Raw genomic sequence first — 17820 nt, 5'->3', positions numbered from 1 at the left:
TATTTATAAATGCTAATTGATGCCTGAATGCATTCTTGTTCCACTAGTTGAGATTAGGAATGTTCAAGAGCTGATTTTCAATGTGAAATTTTAATATTTAAAGAAATGAAATTATTCAGTGTCTGAAAATTTCAACAAAATAATTTTTCGGAAATGTTGATTCTTTGAATTTTGCAATTGATGTCATTTTTTTTACTTTTTTTTTTTTTTATAATAAAGAGCCCAATAATGAAATAGTTCAAAGCAATTTAATAAACACAGTAGTTTAATTTCTGAAGTGTTATGTCAGTGGCAGTTAGCAATTGAATATACAGTATAACTAACATTGGGAAACCAATACTTAAATAAAATACCACCAAATAAATAAAGGGCTTCCCTTCACTCTCTCTGGCCTGCACTCTCAATGCTCTCAACTACTTCCTCTGGCTGTGGTGAGTCAAACTCTTGCATGATCTTCATACACCTCACCCTGAATTTCACAAATATTGTGAAGCACACAGCATGCAGTGATGATAAACTGTGGGAACATTTCTACGGGGACCAATGTGTTTTACAAGTACATGACCACACACAACACACAAACGTGACAATATGGTTCATTACCAAGACCTGGGTGATTAAAGAGTACTGGATTCTCAATACAATACATAAAATAACTTAAAACTTTACAGGAACCAAAGTGTTTTAGAAGTACTTTAATTACAACTTTAAATAGTTTTTACAGTTTTAACCAGTTATAGTGAAAATGCCATAAATACTGCAACATCCAGAGAAACTGATTTATAAGGTGTGGTTCACCCCCCCCAAAAAACAAATTTTTTCAGCCTTTTCTCACCATCATGTTGTTTCAAACCCGTATGACTTTCTATCTTCAATGGAACCCAAAAAGAGAAGTTTAGGTTCTACTTCTAGAACTTTTAGACTTTCCACTGAAGATAGAAAGTCATTCGGGTTTGGAACAACATGAGGGTCTGGAAATGAAGACAGATTTTTTTTTTTTTTTTTGACAAACAATTCCTTAAGGCAGCAGTTTAACTAATCTAGAAGTTTAACTGTTCTTTAAAAATGTTTTTTTTGCTGTAGAATGAAAATAACAAAAACAACAACCAAGTAATAATCTTAACAGAATGGCATCAAATGAGACATGATGTAACATCACTTATTTTGGGCTTTTCTTTTCAAGCTAATTCCTCGATTTCTTACAAAATCTCTTATTTTTTGTACACTGCGCCTTGCCAAAACAGGATCTTCAGCGGTCCTACACTGCCGGCATTCAGTCGTTGTGGCCAGTTTTCCTTGGGTTATATGTGCCTTGAAATGTCTCATTACAGCTGCAACTTCAGCATTTGACCAGCACACTTTTTGCGGTTTCTTGTGTGTTTTTGTAGTTTTCTTAATGGGCCTCTTCTGAACACCTGCAAGAAATCAGTTATACACTGATCAGGAAACTCAGATGGAACTCAAACTTACTAAAATGACATATACAGTATATAGAAATTAATAATGTTAACTGGTTATACACCTGATAACTTAAAATTACATTTCAAACACCATATTCAAACTATTATTCTGTAGATGAAATGTTAGTCTGTTAAACACCACCTTTTTAAACTTATGTCCATCGGTCATTTATCAGGTTTTGAAGAACATGAAAATTATCAACTTATTGGTTTCGGACAATATTACAATGTTGGTGCATATGAATATGTTATTTTTCTTAGCGGAATGATTGCACAACTGTTTTCAACATTGATAATCAGAAATGTTTGCTGAGCAGCAAATCAGCACATTCAGCGAGAGCGCCCTCTACAAGGCGCACCTATGCTCAGAACAGGGTTTGTACAAGGTAGCCTACTTAAAGTACTTTAAGTACTTGAGTTTGACTTTTTGAGTCAGATAAATCCCATCACATAGAGCCTCTTTCACCTAGCTATCATCATATAGAGACTGTGTCTGTTCCCCGAATTTGGAAATCCAAAAAATGTTTTAACCTATCTAAGGTTAAAAATTTAATTGATGTTCAACAAATAAAAAACAGCTATAATACAGATGAGCAAATGCTAAAGCTTGGGTTGCTGAATATTCGATCGCTTACTTCAAAAGCACTCATTGTTAATGATATGATTTCAGATAATAACCTAGATGTGCTGTGTTTGACAGAAACCTGGCTAAAACCAAACGATTACATTACTTTAAATGAGTCCACCCCGCAAGATTACTGTTATAAACATGAACCTCGTCTTAAACGCAAAGGGGGTGGTGTTGCTGTAATTTATAGTAATATTTTCAAAACCACTAAGAAATCAAGTTTCGAATATAATTCTTTTGAAGTGTTAGTGCTTAATGTAAAAATATATAGTGTAAACGATAAATCACGTTTGAGATTTGTGCTGGCTACTGTATACAGGCCACCAGGGCACCATACAGACTTTATCAAAGAATTTGTGGACTTTCTATCAGAGTTAGTATTGGCTGCAGATAAAGTACTAATTGTTGGTGATTTTAATATACACATCGATAATGAAAAAGATGCATTGGGTTTGGCATTTAAAGACATTGTAAACTCAATTGGAGTTAGACAACACGTGTCAGGACCTACTCATCGTCGTAATCATACTCTAGATCTAATATTATCACACGGAATAGATGTGGATGCCGTTGAAATTCTGCAGCAGAGCGATGACATCTCAGATCATTATCTAGTCTCGTGTACATTACATTTAGCCAAGGCTGCAAAGCCGACTCCGTGTTACAAATATGTTAGACCTATCACTTCTGCTACTAAAAATTGCTTTATTAATAATCTTCCTGATCAGTTTCATCATTTTAGCATCCCGGATAGCTTAGAAAAACTTGATATTGCAACAGAAACTTTTAACTCTCTCTTTTCCAGCACTTTAGACACAGTTGCTCCTTTGCGCTTAAAGAAGATTAAAGAAAATAATCCAACGCCGTGGTACAACGAGCACACTCAGGCCCTTAAGAGAGCAGCCAGAAAAATGGAGCGCAACTGGAAGAAAACAAAACTAGAGGTATTTCGCATTTCATGGAAAGAGAGCTCGATTGCTTACAGAGAGGCTTTAAAAGCTGCTAGATCTGCTTATTTTTCAACCCTATTAGAAGAAAATAAACATAATCCTAGGTATTTATTTGAAACAGTGGCTAAACTAACGAAAAAGAAAGCTTCAAACACAGAAGGTTCCAAGCAGCACAGCAGTAATGACTTTATGAACTTCTTCACTTATAAGATTGATAATATCAGGGATAAAATTATAACTATGCAACCGTCTACTACAGTATCGCATCAGGCAGTGCATTGTAGTCTTCCTGAGGAAAAATTTGATTCATTCGTTGCTATAGGAGAGGAAGAATTTACTAAACTCGTTAAATCATCTAAATCGACAACATGTATGTTAGACCCTATACCGACTAAGCTACTGAAAGAGATGCTTCCAGAGGTCATAGATCCTCTTCTTAATATCATTAATTCGTCTTTGTCTCTAGGATACGTACCAAAAAACTTTAAGCTGGCTATGATTAAACCGCTTGTTAAAAAAATGCAACTTGATCCTTCAGAATTAGTCAATTACAGGCCGATCTCGAATCTACCTTTTCTGTCAAAGATATTAGAAAAGGCAGTATCTTCACAACTATGTTCCTTTCTAGAAAGAAATGATATCTGCGAGGATTTTCAGTCCGGATTTAGACCATACCATAGTACTGAGACTGCTCTCGTTAGAGTAACAAATGATTTGCTCTTATCATCCGATCGTGGTTGTGTCTCTCTATTAGTGTTACTCGATCTTAGTGCTGCATTTGACACCATTGACCACAACATTCTTTTAAATAGACTAGAAAACTATGTTGGCATTAGTGGAATTGCACTAGCATGGTTTAAATCATACTTATCTGACCGTTATCAGTTTGTAGCAGTAAATGAAGAGATGTCTTATCAATCACAAGTTCAGTATGGCGTACCACAAGGCTCAGTACTAGGACCGCTGCTGTTCACTCTGTACATGCTACCATTAGGAGATATCATTAGGAAACATGGAATTAGCTTCCACTGTTATGCCGACGATACTCAGCTCTATATTTCTTCAAAACCTAACGAAACTTACCAATTCACTAAATTAACAGAATGCATAGCTGATATAAAAAAATTGGATGACTCGTAATTTCCTACTTCTAAATTCTGAAAAAACAGAGATTCTAATTATTGGACAAAAAACGTCCTCACGTAATAACCTAGAATACTGTCTAACACTCGATGGCTGCTCTGTCAAGTCTTCGTCGTCGGTTAGGAACCTGGGTGTGCTCTTTGATACCAATCTTTCATTTGAAAGTCACGTGTCTAGTATCTGTAAAACCGCATTTTTCCATCTTAAAAATATATCTAAATTACGTCATATGCTCTCATTGACAAATGCGGAACAATTAGTTCATGTGTTCATGACATCAAGGCTAGATTATTGTAATGCTCTACTGGGTGGTTGCCTTGCACGCTTAATAAACAAACTACAGCTAGTTCAAAAAGCAGCAGCTCGAGTTCTTACCAGAACCAGGAAGTATGACCATATTAGCCCGGTTCTGTCAAAACTGCACTGGCTCCCTATTAAACATCGCATCAATTTTAAAATATTGCTGATTACTTACAAAGCACTAAATGGTTTAGCTCCGCAGTACTTGAGTGAGCTCTTAACGCATTATACTCCTTCACGTCTATTGCGATCTCAAAATTCTGGCCAGTTGATAATACCTAGAATATCAAAATCAACTGCTGGCGGTAGATCCTTTTCCTATTTAGCACCAAAACTTTGGAACAGCCTTCCTACCATTGTCCGGGAAGCAGACACACTCTGTCAGTTCAAATCTAGATTAAAGACACATCTCTTTGACATAGCGTTCACATAATACATTATAGACTTCTATAATTCAATATTAGGCTGCATAGATTAGGTCAGCTGGAACCGGGAACACTTCCCATAAATCCTGATGTACTTGTTACATCATGAGAAGAATGGCATCTACGCTAATTTTAGTGTCTTTGTTTATCCCAAGGTTTTCCCGCAGCCTCCCGGATCCAGGCCGTTTCCAGATCTGATGAAGGACCTTCGCCTGGACCCGATGTCAACGCAGTGCTGAAGTGCCAACTAGTCTCTCCCTATGGATGATCCCTTTCCCACTCTACAGATAAAGCGTCGTCGGGAAAACTCAATTTGCGTATCTACCCCGAATTGATAAAATAAAATAAAATTCTGAATCAAAACTATAAGGAAACACCAGTAATTTGTTTAGGCTTGGTTTGTAGGGAATTCCAAACCTGCACACATATATTCAAACGCACATAACTATAGAACCCGTTCTCAATGCGCATCTGAACGCCATCAGCGTTTCTCACAGGTTCGCGTTTAAAGTCTGTGTAGGATGGTGTCGTCTTGGCGGCCCTAATTTAAAAACAAATGATCGTTGCGACGGAAGCAAATCAATCAAAACTAACTTTAGCTGGAAAATAACTTTATTAAAGAACCGCTATAAAGCCAAAACAATCTTACGTTAAATTATACATTTATCTCTGTAAAGCTGCTTTGAGACAATCTACATTGTTAAAAGCGCTATATAAATGAAGATGACTTGACTTGACTTTTTGAAATTATATAAATATATGAATTTGACTTTTTGAAATAGGAAAACAGCCATATTAACGAAGAGGTACTTGAAAAGTGCTTGACTTATTTAAATACAACATATATGAAATTTAATATTTCCAAAAAAACTAAAAAAATTCACACAAAATTAGCACTGCAGGCCATCCTATAAACCCATATCAGACCTTTTCTCCATAAGTACGAATCAATCCAATATTAGCTTTAGCTGGACAATAACTTCATTCTAGAGTTGCTGTAAAGCCAAAAATATCTCTGTTACTTTAATTTCCTATTATCACCGTAAAGCTGCTTTGAAACAATCTACATTGTTAAAAGCGCTGTATAAATGAAGGTGACTTGACGGAGTCCAGCAGAAGGGAAAGGCTGTCTCCAAGCACAGGTTGGCCCACTGGATTGTGTATGTCATAGTCTTATAGTCTTAAGGCCATTGCACTCTGAGTCCGAAATTTGCATCCGAAATTTTCGCACGTTAAAAACTAAATACGGCCTTACGTTATGTCAATCACGCTTGCACACTGCCTCCGAAACTTTCGTCCGTCATAAAAAAATTCGGATCAGGTTTTCTGCTTTTTTCACGTCCGTAGCAAGCATTTTGAATGGTGTTTTGACAATTCAGAGCCACCAAATCACGAATACGAAAAAACGCATGCGAAAATTTCGGACTCAATGTGCAAGGACCTTTAGTCTAAGGATATGGGAGCTCACTCCACTCTGAGTGCCTCCTCCTGGGCGTTAAACCATTGGTTAACATGATTTGAGCTGGGTTATGCATGTTTTGGAGTTATTTTGAATTTAGGTTGAAAGAATATTTATTGACAAAATCTAGTAGTTTAAAGGTACATATATTAAATAAAATAAAAATCTCCCAAAAATAGAAAAAAGAAAAATATATATAAAAAGGAAAGGATACAAAAATTAGACCGCGTGATTACCTCGAGAATGTGTGATCCGTGATGAACCGTGTGAACCGTTTCCTGGCGCATTATCTCTATCGGAATCATTCTCCATACAATTCAGGAAACGTGCATTGCGCCTGTGAAGTGAAACATTCATATTACTTCTCAATAGGACAACTCTGATCAAAAGGAAGGAAAAGTTGATAAATACCATAACTTTAAAAGCAGTGTTTTTCAACCCTGCTCCTGAAAGACCCCCAACACTGCACGTTTTCTTTGTCTCCCTAATCAAACACACCTGATTCAATTCATCAGCAGCTGATGAATTGAATCAGGTGTGTTTGATTAGGGAGACAAAGAAAACGTGCAGTGTTGGGGGTCCTTCAGGAGCAGGGTTGAAAAACACTGCTTTTGATTATTTCATCATGGCCCTCATCTTCAGAAGTTACCTCAGATGTATGGAGATCTAAGGGATTTTTTTTTGCGTGCAATTTCTCTGCTTTCTCTAGGGTTTCTGACATGCAGAGTAGGTCCTTACCTGGATTAAACCATCTCTACACTCCCCAACCTCACAATGTTCACAACAACAAGTTATGGTTAACTTATGATACTAAACAGTTTTTTCAAAATTGTATGTTTGTTCATATTTAAAAACACTTCCAAAGGCCTGACACTACACCCACCATCTGTGCTCACCCTGCTGAACAACTACAGTATCTACAATGGAGGAGTTGCAGAGTCGTCACACGTATGAAACGACTCTATTTTTCTGAACTTTTGAGACGGTATTCATATTATCAAGAGGGCTGAGTGCTTTGTGCTCCTCTGTGAGATGAATAACCTGGTGGACCCTGAAAAATACTTTATCTGCACCATATACAATCTGCTGCAATGTCAAACAACTGACAGAAGTGTCTTGTTGGCAAACAGGAACATGGCAACAGAAAAGTTTAAACATTTAAAGGATTTCTTACAAATGCTGCAACAGGCTTTCAAACCATTTCATGTTATTGATTTTAACCAGTTCCAAGAATTTAATATTTTCAAGCCACTTGCTGGTAAATTTACATTACTCCATTACTTTTTGTCAAAACTTAACACACCCAAGTCACTCTAGTAGCTCTGTTATGCAATTCAGTTACCATCACAATCTCCAGCCAATCAAAATCATGTTTGCCTTTTCAAGCGTCTTTGTTTTCGCTCCAATTTATTTTAAATATCTGCAAACAGTTAAGACTTTCCTCTCTTCGTTAATTTTCAAAACACAAATGAAGATGATTTTGATGAAATCTGAGAGCTTTCTGTCCCTCTATTGACAGCTACCCAACTACCACTTTGACACTTCAAAAAGTTCATAAAGAGATTGTAAAACTAATCCATATGAATTGAGCGGTTTAATCAAAATTTTCTGAAGAGACACGATCACTATATGATGAACAGATTTAATCCAGGCATTTATTGACATACGTATAAACATAAACAGATCCTCAACCGAACCTGCTTGATGTGCGAGAACAAACCTCATTGGTTTTTGCGAAAGGTCAAACGTGACACGAGAATGAACCTCATTGGTTCTCGTATGTCAAGCAAATATGCTTGCGTTTCCATTTTTGTCTGTTGATGAATGTTCATATGTGAATAAAAGCCTAAATTCAATCTGTTCATCATATAAAGTGATCGTGCCTCTTCAGAAAATTTGGACTAAACCGCTCAATTTATTTGGATTCATTTTACAATCTCTTTATGAACTTTTTTTTTTGAGGCGTCAAAATGGTACTGTAGTTGTGTAGCGATCTATGGAGGGACAGAAAGCTCTCAAATTTCATTAATAGGATCTTTGTTTGTGTTCCTAAGATAAAAGTCTTAGGGCCAATCTCATTTCTCTGTCTTACCCCTTCCCCTTCCCCTTTGTCTGCGTCTTCCCCTTGCCCCTCGATACCGAGTGAAGGGGGCTAGGGGGAAGAACGTTTCTCTAAGAAATGAGACACCACTCGATTACCGTTTGCGTCATCTTCCCTTTCCGCTAGCTGGCTGCTACGTCAACAGAGGCGATACGCGTTGACATAAACAAACAAAGATGCCGTCGTCTCGGGTTGTGATATCGATTGCCTGGTCTCTCTTTATCTTTGCACGCTTGTGTGCCATCAGTCAAAGACATTGTTTCATTGTATTTAACGGCGGCGCCGGCGACACCATAGCTAAGCAAAACATTAGCAAACGGCAAATAGCTGCTAGCTAGCGGTTAACTAGCGATTCAAAACAAAAACATTACAATTAAAACCGCTTGAACATTTTATTAAAAGTATCATAAAACACGAGTGTCATTAAACTGCTGAAAATACTTACATTTGTGCGACTCACTTATGGGAAATTCCTACCCCTCTCTTTCAAGTGTGGTCCTCTGCAAGGGGCTGGTTTCTTGGCCCTAGCCCTTAATCAAAATGAGAATTGGGACACCACTTTCCCTCACATGAACGCGCAAAACCGAGGGGAAGAGGTAAGAGTAAGGGGTAAGACAGAGAAATGAGACGCAGCCTAACTGTTCGTAAATTTTCATTTTTTGGTGAACTAACCCTTTAATGCGTTTAAAAGCTTTAAGGACCCACGTGTTCCCTACTTCCTCCAGAGTGAATGCACATATGATTTTTGAAATTGCTCCTTTTCCTCAACCTCTTACTACATTTCGAACACTTCGATTTCTTGCCAGAATGAGTTTGCTAATTCCATTTCAGATCTATTTGATGTGTGAATCTCTTCTCACACTAAAGATACGTGAATCCCTCCAGTGTGAGTTTTCATGTGGCTATAACGGGTTCCCTGTTGTGCAAATCTCTTTCCACACAGTTTGCAGGGGTAAGGCTTCTCTCCAGTGTGAACTCTCATGTGAATCTTAAGACTTTCTTTTCCAGTGAAACTCTTTCCACACTGTTGGCAGCTGTAAGGTTTCTCTCCAGTGTGAACTCTCACATGGACTTTAAGGTTTGTGTTGTTTGCGCAACTCTTTCCACAGTAATGGCACATGTAAGACTTCTCTCCGGTGTGAGTTATTAAATGCCTCTTAAGCTGTTTCTTGTCTGTGAAACTCCTTCCACACTGACGGCATACACAACAGCTATCTTTTACATGAACCCTCACGTGGTGATTAAGGCTCTCTTTACGTGTGAAACATTTTCCACACTTATCACATGTGAAAGGTTTCTCTCCAGTGTGAACTCTCATGTGAGTCTTAAGGTTTCCTTTTCGATTCAAGGTTTTTCCACACAATTTGCAGGTGTAAGGACTCTCTCCAGTGTGAACTTTCATGTGGGTATAAAGGGTTCCCTTATGTGTGAAACTCTTTCCACACTGTTGACATGTGTATGGCTTCTCTCCAGTGTGAATTCTCATGTGAGTTTTAAGATTTCCTTTTTGAGTGAAACTCCTTCCACACTGTTGGCAGGTGAAATAACTTCTGTTTTCTGTATTTTTAGCTCTTTTTGGTGAAGTCTTTTCAGTCTGTGAGCAACTTAATGATTTTTCTCCAGTTGTGATATGTTTCTCAAACTGATCTTGCTCTACTATATCATTCAGATCTTGAATCTCCTCTTTTAGCATCATCAGATCTAAGGCAAAAAAAGAACAAAGACGTGTTAACTCCAGTTTAAAGCAACAGTCATTAATTCCATCAATATAGTATATAATACAGTGATAACAGGCTCAAGCACTACGGCATCGTCGTCACACGGTGGGCAAATGCATTTAAGTGGGTAAATTAAGGAGGCCAACTCATGGTGATGTGACCCTGAACCACAATAGCCACATCCACGTGATTTTGAAAGTTCTCCGGCTTGAGGAGAACAATACACGTACCAAGTTTGGTGACTTCAGGTCAGGGATGAGCAATTCCTGGAGGGCCACTGCCCAGCAGAGTCTAGATCAGGTGTGTTCAATCCTGCTCCTGAAGGACCACTGCCTAGCAAAGTTCAGTTGCAAACCCAATTAAACACACCTGAACCAGCTAATCAAGGTCTTACTAGGCATACTAGAAACTTCCAGAGAGGTGTGTTGAGGCAAGATGGAGCTAAACTCTACAGAGTTTGGACAACCCTAATCTAGATCGATCCCTAATCAAACACAACTGAACAATCTAACCCAGGGGTAGGCAAGTTCAATCCTAGAGAGTGGTTACGAACGCACACCACGATACCAAGCGCGTTCAAAAATGCAAGAACGCGTTCTACGTGCTACTTAAGATTCACAGTCCATTTGTGAAGTGCTGAAATATAACCTTATATGGAATCATTTCCTAAACATTTAACCTAATAATCATCACCGGATGTGGATTAGCAATCAAGACAAGTCTATATAAAGAACCTACCTTAAGGCGGAGGCACTGACAAAATGGCTGGACAAATTGGGTTGCTTGAAATGTACAGGCAGGTGTGTTTGATTAGGGACAGAACTAAACTCTGCAGGACAGTGACCCTCCAGAACCAAAGTTACCCATCCCTGCAATAGGTAAAACTGACTTCTGCACTTTAGTTAAAAGGGGGAGCTATAGGGCAACCAGCTCAATGCCTGTGTCTTACCTGTTTCCTACAACCAATGGCTGAAAATTCTGACTCAGAAAGCTTTAAGCATTACTTAAATCTCAAGAAGGCAACATGATGCTTTAACAGCTATAGGATATAAACATTTGCAGGGCTTAAAGTATTCCGGCACCGTGCCGAATCTCTCCGGCGTGCAGCCGTGAGGGAAAATAAAATAAAAAGTTTGGGAACTTGCATGCGGTTTAATATTTTCGAGTCAATTGATTTCACCTACCAATCATATGAGAGGAACGCAGCTCTTACTAACTTTATAAGCCTATCAGAAGCAGTGCAGGGCGGGTCCTGGCAACACAGTGTGATTGAGATTCATACGTCACGTTAGCGTTGTCGGTGAAAGCATGGAGCGCAAGTTCATGAAGACTGGGGATGATGTCCTACCCATAGATCAGGGGTGTCAAACTCAGTTCCTGGAGGGCCACAACCCTGCAGAGTTTAGCTTCAACCCTAATTAAACACACCTGATCCAGCTAATCAAGGTCTTCAGGATTACTAGAAACTTCCAGGCAAGTGTTTTTGGAGCTGGTTGGAGCTAAACTCTGCAGGACAGTGGCCCTCCAGGAACTGAGTTTGACACCCCTGCCATAGATAAAGGACTCAAAAATAAATGGCGCTGAGCATGGATAGAAGAAGGTAGACGGCAAGCCTTTTGGCAGTTGGTGCCAGAAACTGAGAGAGCCTGGTGCTTGTTGCTGCACGTTTGCTCGAGGAAGCTACTATATGCCAGCAGCGGTAAAAAAGTGCTAGCTCGTCATGAGTTAGACCCCGGTCATAGAGCCGCTGGCCGTGCACTCAAACTTATCACGACGTTGCTGGGAGAAACTGTTACAGCTGACACACCGGTCCTGTCCCAAATAGCACACTTTCTATGCACTTTCATTCTTGTGAACTTACAATGGGTGCCGTGTGAGCATGTGCACCATCTAGGGGTTGAAGCTGGAGATGTAAGGCCTCTGGGGATGAAGGACCTGTGACTTCACAGTCTTTAACCTCACTCTTTTCTATATGCTTACTTTTGGAATCCTTTGGACACCAAAGTTGACTAATCCATTACATTAGTGTTATTTTTGTTGGTGGTGGTGGGGACTAATATTTATTTATCTGCTTGATGTGGGAAGGAGTCTGGGTGGGAATAGTTTGGGATGGGTTTTTTTACGAGGAGAAAAGGGGGAAGTAGAGGAAGGACGGTTGGAGTTATCATTTGTGGCAAGTAGGGCGGGGCCTAGAGCTGTGAGAACGGAGCGTGGCCGGTGGCCTAACAAGCTTCACCTGCGCACCACACTGGCCTTGTATCTCTCATGGAGGAGCTTGGGGAGGATAAAAGGAGGAGTGATGACAGTAAAGGATGAGAGAGGACCAGGCCTGAGACATATATGTTGCATTTTGTTTATGTGGCAGTCATCCGTGAGGGGCTGCCGCTTTGCTTTTGTTTTGTGTTTGTTTGTTTTTTTAACTAAAGTGTTTAACTTTTGCTGGTTCCTGCTTCCTTCTTCCCTGAACACAAACCTTATGACACTGTTCTGGGAAGAGACTGACTCCTGCGCATGAATAATGTAAAAAGTTTTTTTTTTTTTTTTTGTCACAATACCATGGTTACAGTTAGCATTGCTACATTGAATTCATCCCAATTTGTGGATTATAAAGCCTTTTATAACTTGGTCGCTCATGGCACAATGTTTCTCTCTCAAGGTTTTCACGTCAGTGCTGTTTGATCTGATATCTGTGGTTTATAACAGATCCAACTAGATATTGTAGTAGCAATGTTATTAATACTGTGGTGAGTTCAAAAGGCTTTCTCACAGGATCTCCCAGTGCTGTGTAGTAACAGTGTCACGTGATCCAGATCGGCCGGCGAGTAGAACCTGTTCTTAGCTCAAACAAGTAGCGTAGTTTCGTTTCACTTTCGTTTTGTTTGCCGTTTGATGATTCTCACATGCAACATAAAAGGCAGCTCTTATCAGCTGGCCAATGTGCTGGTGGCACCAGTGCGACCTCTAATAAAAGTTTGTCACACCGGAAGGAAAAAAGTTAGCAAAATGCAACCATTTGCTTTGAGCTTTGAGAATGAAACCAACCTGTTTGTTCCTCAGTTTCTTCATGTTTCACTGTCAGTGTTTCTTCAATCTTCACGTCTTTACTCTCCTCTTTAATAAACAGCACCTTTTTTTGTTCCTCAGCATCTTCGTGTTTCACACTGAATGTTCCTTCAATCCTTATGTCTTCAATCTCCTCTTTAATAAATGCCATCTTTGATTGTTCCTCAGTATATTCATGTTTCACTGTCAATGTTTCTTCAATATTTATGTTTTCACTCTCCACTTTAATAAACACCATATTTGTTTGTTCCTCAGTATCTTCTTGTTTCACTCTGAATGTTTCTTCAATCTTGAAGTCTTCACTCTCCTCTTTAATAAACGCCATCTTTATAATAGTGTCACATGGATCTCAGTCGTTTCACCAGGAGTTTTTCTGTGTTTGTCCTGTTTAAGAAGAGTATAATTAACAGACAGAAAAACACATCCAAACTATATCTTTGAGTGCGTCTCAATCATCTCCTTAGAAAGGGAGTCAATTCAGAGTGATAGTTGATGATATTAATTCCCTCCACTCAAAATTAGCACAACAAATTAAGAACAAAAATTATACATTTCATCATTAGTTATGATTTATTTGGTATTTAATATTTGCAGATTATATTTTTTTGTCCGGGATCAAATTAACACAACTATTGGCTGATTGCGATACTGATATTTGTCACTTGCTCTCTTTTAACTTTTGTCATTAAAACATAAGTGTGCAGCAGGAATATTAGGATATGTTTACAAGGATAATCAGCAAGTTGGCCATTTTAAAGGGGTAGTATAATGCCCTTTTCACAAGATGTAAAATAACTCTCTGATGTCCCCAGAGGGCCCTATCTTGCAACCAGCGCAATTGACTTTGTACACCGACGCATGTATCATTCCTATTTTGCACCCGCGCACAGCGGACTTTTCCCTCCACAGACGCACGTCGGTTAACTAAGAAATACACTTGCGCTCCCCGGGGCGGTTCAGCGCAAAGAGGAGGCGTGTTCCGGCGCAAACGTTCCCTCATGCTATTTTACAGGTTTAGAAAACAATTGCGCCACTGACCGAAAAAAAAAACTGTTTAAAGTCAGTGGCGCGTTGCGCATGTTATTCATATGCTATTTTAAGGGCGCATGCTTGGCCTTAATCAATGTAGCGTGTGCACAACGCGCATACACTTTGATTCTCTCATCTACACACAGACGCAGCAGTTTTCATTTTTGCAAATCATACATTATTACGATAGATAGATAGATAGACATTTTATTATAAAAGCATACATCTAGCTTACACATTTACCCAAATTATCATACGCCTGTTTAACCGAAGTTAATTTGGGTGTGTTTCTCCATCCCCAACGTCCCTGACGAGAACGTCGGTCTCCTCGGCCTTGAACTGCTCCTGTCGTGCGCCTGGCAAATCCGCCGTTATAATAGGAATCCGCTTTAGAACAAGCGCGCCTGCTCTTAAAGGGAATGTGAGATGACGCTCTGATTGGTTTATTTCACGTTACGCCCAAACCACACCTATGAGTAATGAAGCTACTTCAGACCAACCCCTTTTAGATTTGCGCCAGGCGCAAGAGTCATTTATCCCGCCGGGAAAATAGCAACAGCGCCGAGACCCGCCCACAAAGTTACTTGCGCTTTGACACTTGCGTTTCAGATCGTTAAAATAGGGCCCTGAGTGTGTGTGAAGTTTTAGCTCAAAATACCCCACAGCTATTTTTATATAGCATGTTAAAATTGACATTTTTTGAGGGTGAGCAAAAACGCACCGTCCCTTTAAATGCAAATGAGTTGCTGCTCTCGTCACAGAGGGTGGAGCTTCAAGAGCTTGTATCCTTTTACCTCACACAGACATGCACTGGAGATTTCAAAAACTTTTAGCCTTTTATGTTCAAACTGGAGTCAGACAATGATGGAGAGACTCAAGAAGAAGTGACAACATGTAGAATGCAACAGGACATTTCTGAATGGGTAGTTGATGAATTGTTGTAGCTTATGTGTAGTTATCTTCTAGTCATTAATTAGCATATTCTGTCATGATAATCTATTAATTCCGTTCCCGGGGGCGGGGTTTATGTAAATTTTAGGGTTGGTGATGTCACAAAACCCGGGAGGAATGTCGTGTAGTCCCTACCAGCTATTTGGTGTAGTCCTTAAAGGAACACTCCACCGTTTTTTCATATTAAACTATGTTATTCCCTTAACTAAGATGAGTTGATACATACCTCTCTCGTCTCTGGCGCACGGCGACACTTTGATAGCACTTAGCTTAGCACAGTTCATTCATTAGGGACCAAATCTCTGTTTGGAAACAAAATACTGATGAACAACGATGCCGTCTTCATCTTGGATCTGTATAAGAATGATGCGTCTGTTAAAACAAGCACTCTTGACGATTTGTGAATGATCACCTTGCAATTCAATTTTGATGTGGGATGAAGTTTTTTAGTCTGTTTTAAAAACATTTTCTTAGAGGAGTCCTCATACGCCATGATGTGTATGGCAGTACTTGGTGATGTCGCAAGTGTTAGGCTATGTGGTGATTTCGTTGTGAATTTAGGCAAGGCAAATTAATTGTAGTTCCTAATATTAATTTAATAACAATAGCTTTATAATAATAATTGAATACATTAATGGTAAAACGAGCCAATTATCGTATTGATATCGTCAAAGGCATCTGCCATCAGCGATATCTCTGACTATCGTCCATACACACGATACTATCGTCTATCGGCACAACCCTATTCTGCACTGTTTATTCTGCAAAGCTTTTAATAAACAATCTTTTCCCCGACATATTTTATATACACCACGACAACATCGAACGTTCAAGAAAGCGTTAAGAAAACTGATCTATTTTACACTTGTAACACAAAATAGTTACAATCAGGAGCTAAAGGACAAAAATGTCCCTATAGAAAAAAACATTAAACTGCAATTTTTAATCTCAGGGCCATTTAACTATAAAATGATGCAGTCTTTGTTAATAGGCTCTCAATCTGTTGGCAAGGCTTTTTTTTTCTTCTCTATTTTTTTAACAGATGGTGCCATTTTCTTAGGTTTCAAATACTCACTTTATTCCTGTTTTCTGATTATCCAGTCTTCAGTGTCACATTACCCTTTAGAAATCATTCTAATGTGATGATTTATTATTACTATTACATTTTTTTTTTTTACTTGCTTTTATTTTGATTATTTTAATTCCTTTCTGTAATTCACTTTGAATTGCCATAGTGTAGACCTATGAAATGTGCTATATAAATAAACTTGCCTTGCCTTTCTTGTGAGGAAATCGTAATAGATTTGTCTTCCATGAAAATTTTGAATAGAATTTTTTTTAAAGATTGTTAATATAACTTACTGTCATTTATGATAAATTTAATGAATAAAATATATGTTAATGTGTATACAAATATAACAGACCTTTCACATAAAATGATAATAGTAATATCAGCATTACAATATTAATTTAAGTAAATTATTAAATTATCAGCTGACAGTTGCCAAAGACCCATTACTCAAGAAGTTTTTTAAGTTTTATTGTACTTTTATTGCACAAAGGACTAAGGTTTCCTGATATTTACAGCCAAATAATAGATTACAAGACCCATATGACTCACACCCTGTCGGTTTATTAAAAAATGAGACGACTTGAACATCTGCTGTTGTCGTGCTGTGATTTGGGAGGAAAAGATTTGGTTACAAAAAGCTTTAAAAAGCAAACAGTGCTGAACTTTATTTAATATATTTTATTCATCTTTTAAATTGAGTTTCAAAAATACAAAACAATTCAGTATGTTCTCAAAACATTTAACAAACAATGTTATAACTACATTATCGCTGCAATAACTACATTAAATCAATCAAATGAAAATAAAAGGGCAACACAACATATTCAATTCATTTTGCCACACCAATGTCAGCAAATGACGTCGTGCGCGTGCACGTGGAGGCCAGTCGAAATATGACAGGGAGTAAATAAACACGTAATTGAATAAGTAGGCAGAATTAATCATCACATTAGTAAACTATTGCACTTGTGCTGCTGACTCACTGATAATTAACTGATTCACGATATAGGGAGCTAAATGAGTCGCATATTTCACTGTTACTCGTGTATAGATGCGTTTTACTCATAAACATAACGTGTTAGATAATGTACAAGGATATATTTAAAAACTCATTCGTTTTACTGTTCTTGTAGAAGCTATATAATAATCTGACATGTTTGCATAGACTGAATACTTTAAATGATTTAACACACAAACCTTTCTTCAGCCGAATCACAACAGTGCAGCAGTGCGACGCAGCCTTGTGACGTCACATCAGCATACCAAAATAAAAGTCCCGTTCACACGCTCCCAAAATCACAAAAGCACACAGAAACTTACATGCATAAAAAAAAGTAGAAATAATAATATTGTGTCAGAGGTTTACATATTTAAACATGTTATCACATTGATGTGCTGAAAATATAAACACTGCCAATGAAAGAGTTTTACCACATCTAATGTATGGGATTAAAAGGCAAAACTGTACAAAAACAAGGCCCACGGACTACTTTAAGAACACAAAGACAAACAAATATGTAA

The 17820-nt window shown here is 38.3% G+C and overlaps 1 protein-coding gene across 3 annotated transcripts; it reads right to left on the bottom strand.

Annotated features, from left to right (window-relative positions):
• Positions 1–247: 247 nt before the first annotated feature.
• LOC311288993 (uncharacterized protein) lies at positions 248–17568 on the bottom strand. 3 transcript variants are annotated; one of them, XM_084406729.1, is made up of 6 exons: positions 17497–17568; positions 15454–15580; positions 13227–13631; positions 9327–10167; positions 6602–6702; positions 248–1415 (listed from the first exon to the last, which is right to left on the bottom strand). In XM_084406729.1, the coding sequence occupies exons 3-6, from the start codon at positions 13570–13572 to the stop codon at positions 1156–1158; spliced, it is 1548 nt and encodes a 515-aa protein (XP_084262855.1). In that variant the 5' UTR covers positions 13573–13631; positions 15454–15580; positions 17497–17568; the 3' UTR covers positions 248–1155. The 3 variants fall into 3 exon arrangements, with proteins under 3 accessions (XP_084262855.1, XP_084262856.1, XP_084262857.1); XM_084406730.1 differs by having other exon boundaries at positions 15454–15529; positions 17497–17550; XM_084406731.1 differs by lacking the exon at positions 15454–15580 and having other exon boundaries at positions 17497–17536.
• Between the last annotated feature and the right edge of the window lie 252 nt (positions 17569–17820).

This window comes from Rutilus rutilus (assembly GCF_951802725.1).
Source record: "Rutilus rutilus genome assembly, chromosome: 4".
NCBI lineage: Eukaryota > Metazoa > Chordata > Actinopteri > Cypriniformes > Leuciscidae > Rutilus > Rutilus rutilus.
Note: the sequence above shows the minus strand (reverse complement) of the source record. Positions and strands in the feature narration are given on the sequence as shown.

Coding starts and splice junctions, on each gene's coding strand:
- LOC311288993 (XM_084406729.1), bottom strand. CDS start 13,572: ATGGCGTTTATTAAAGAGGAGAGTGAAGACTTCAAGATTGAAGAAACA. Junction 6,703..9,326: donor GGGATTCACGTATCTTTAGT/GTGAGAAGAGAT, acceptor TTCACTTCACAG/GCGCAATGCACGTTTCCTGA. Junction 1,416..6,601: donor ACGGATCACACATTCTCGAG/GTAATCACGCGG, acceptor GATTTCTTGCAG/GTGTTCAGAAGAGGCCCATT.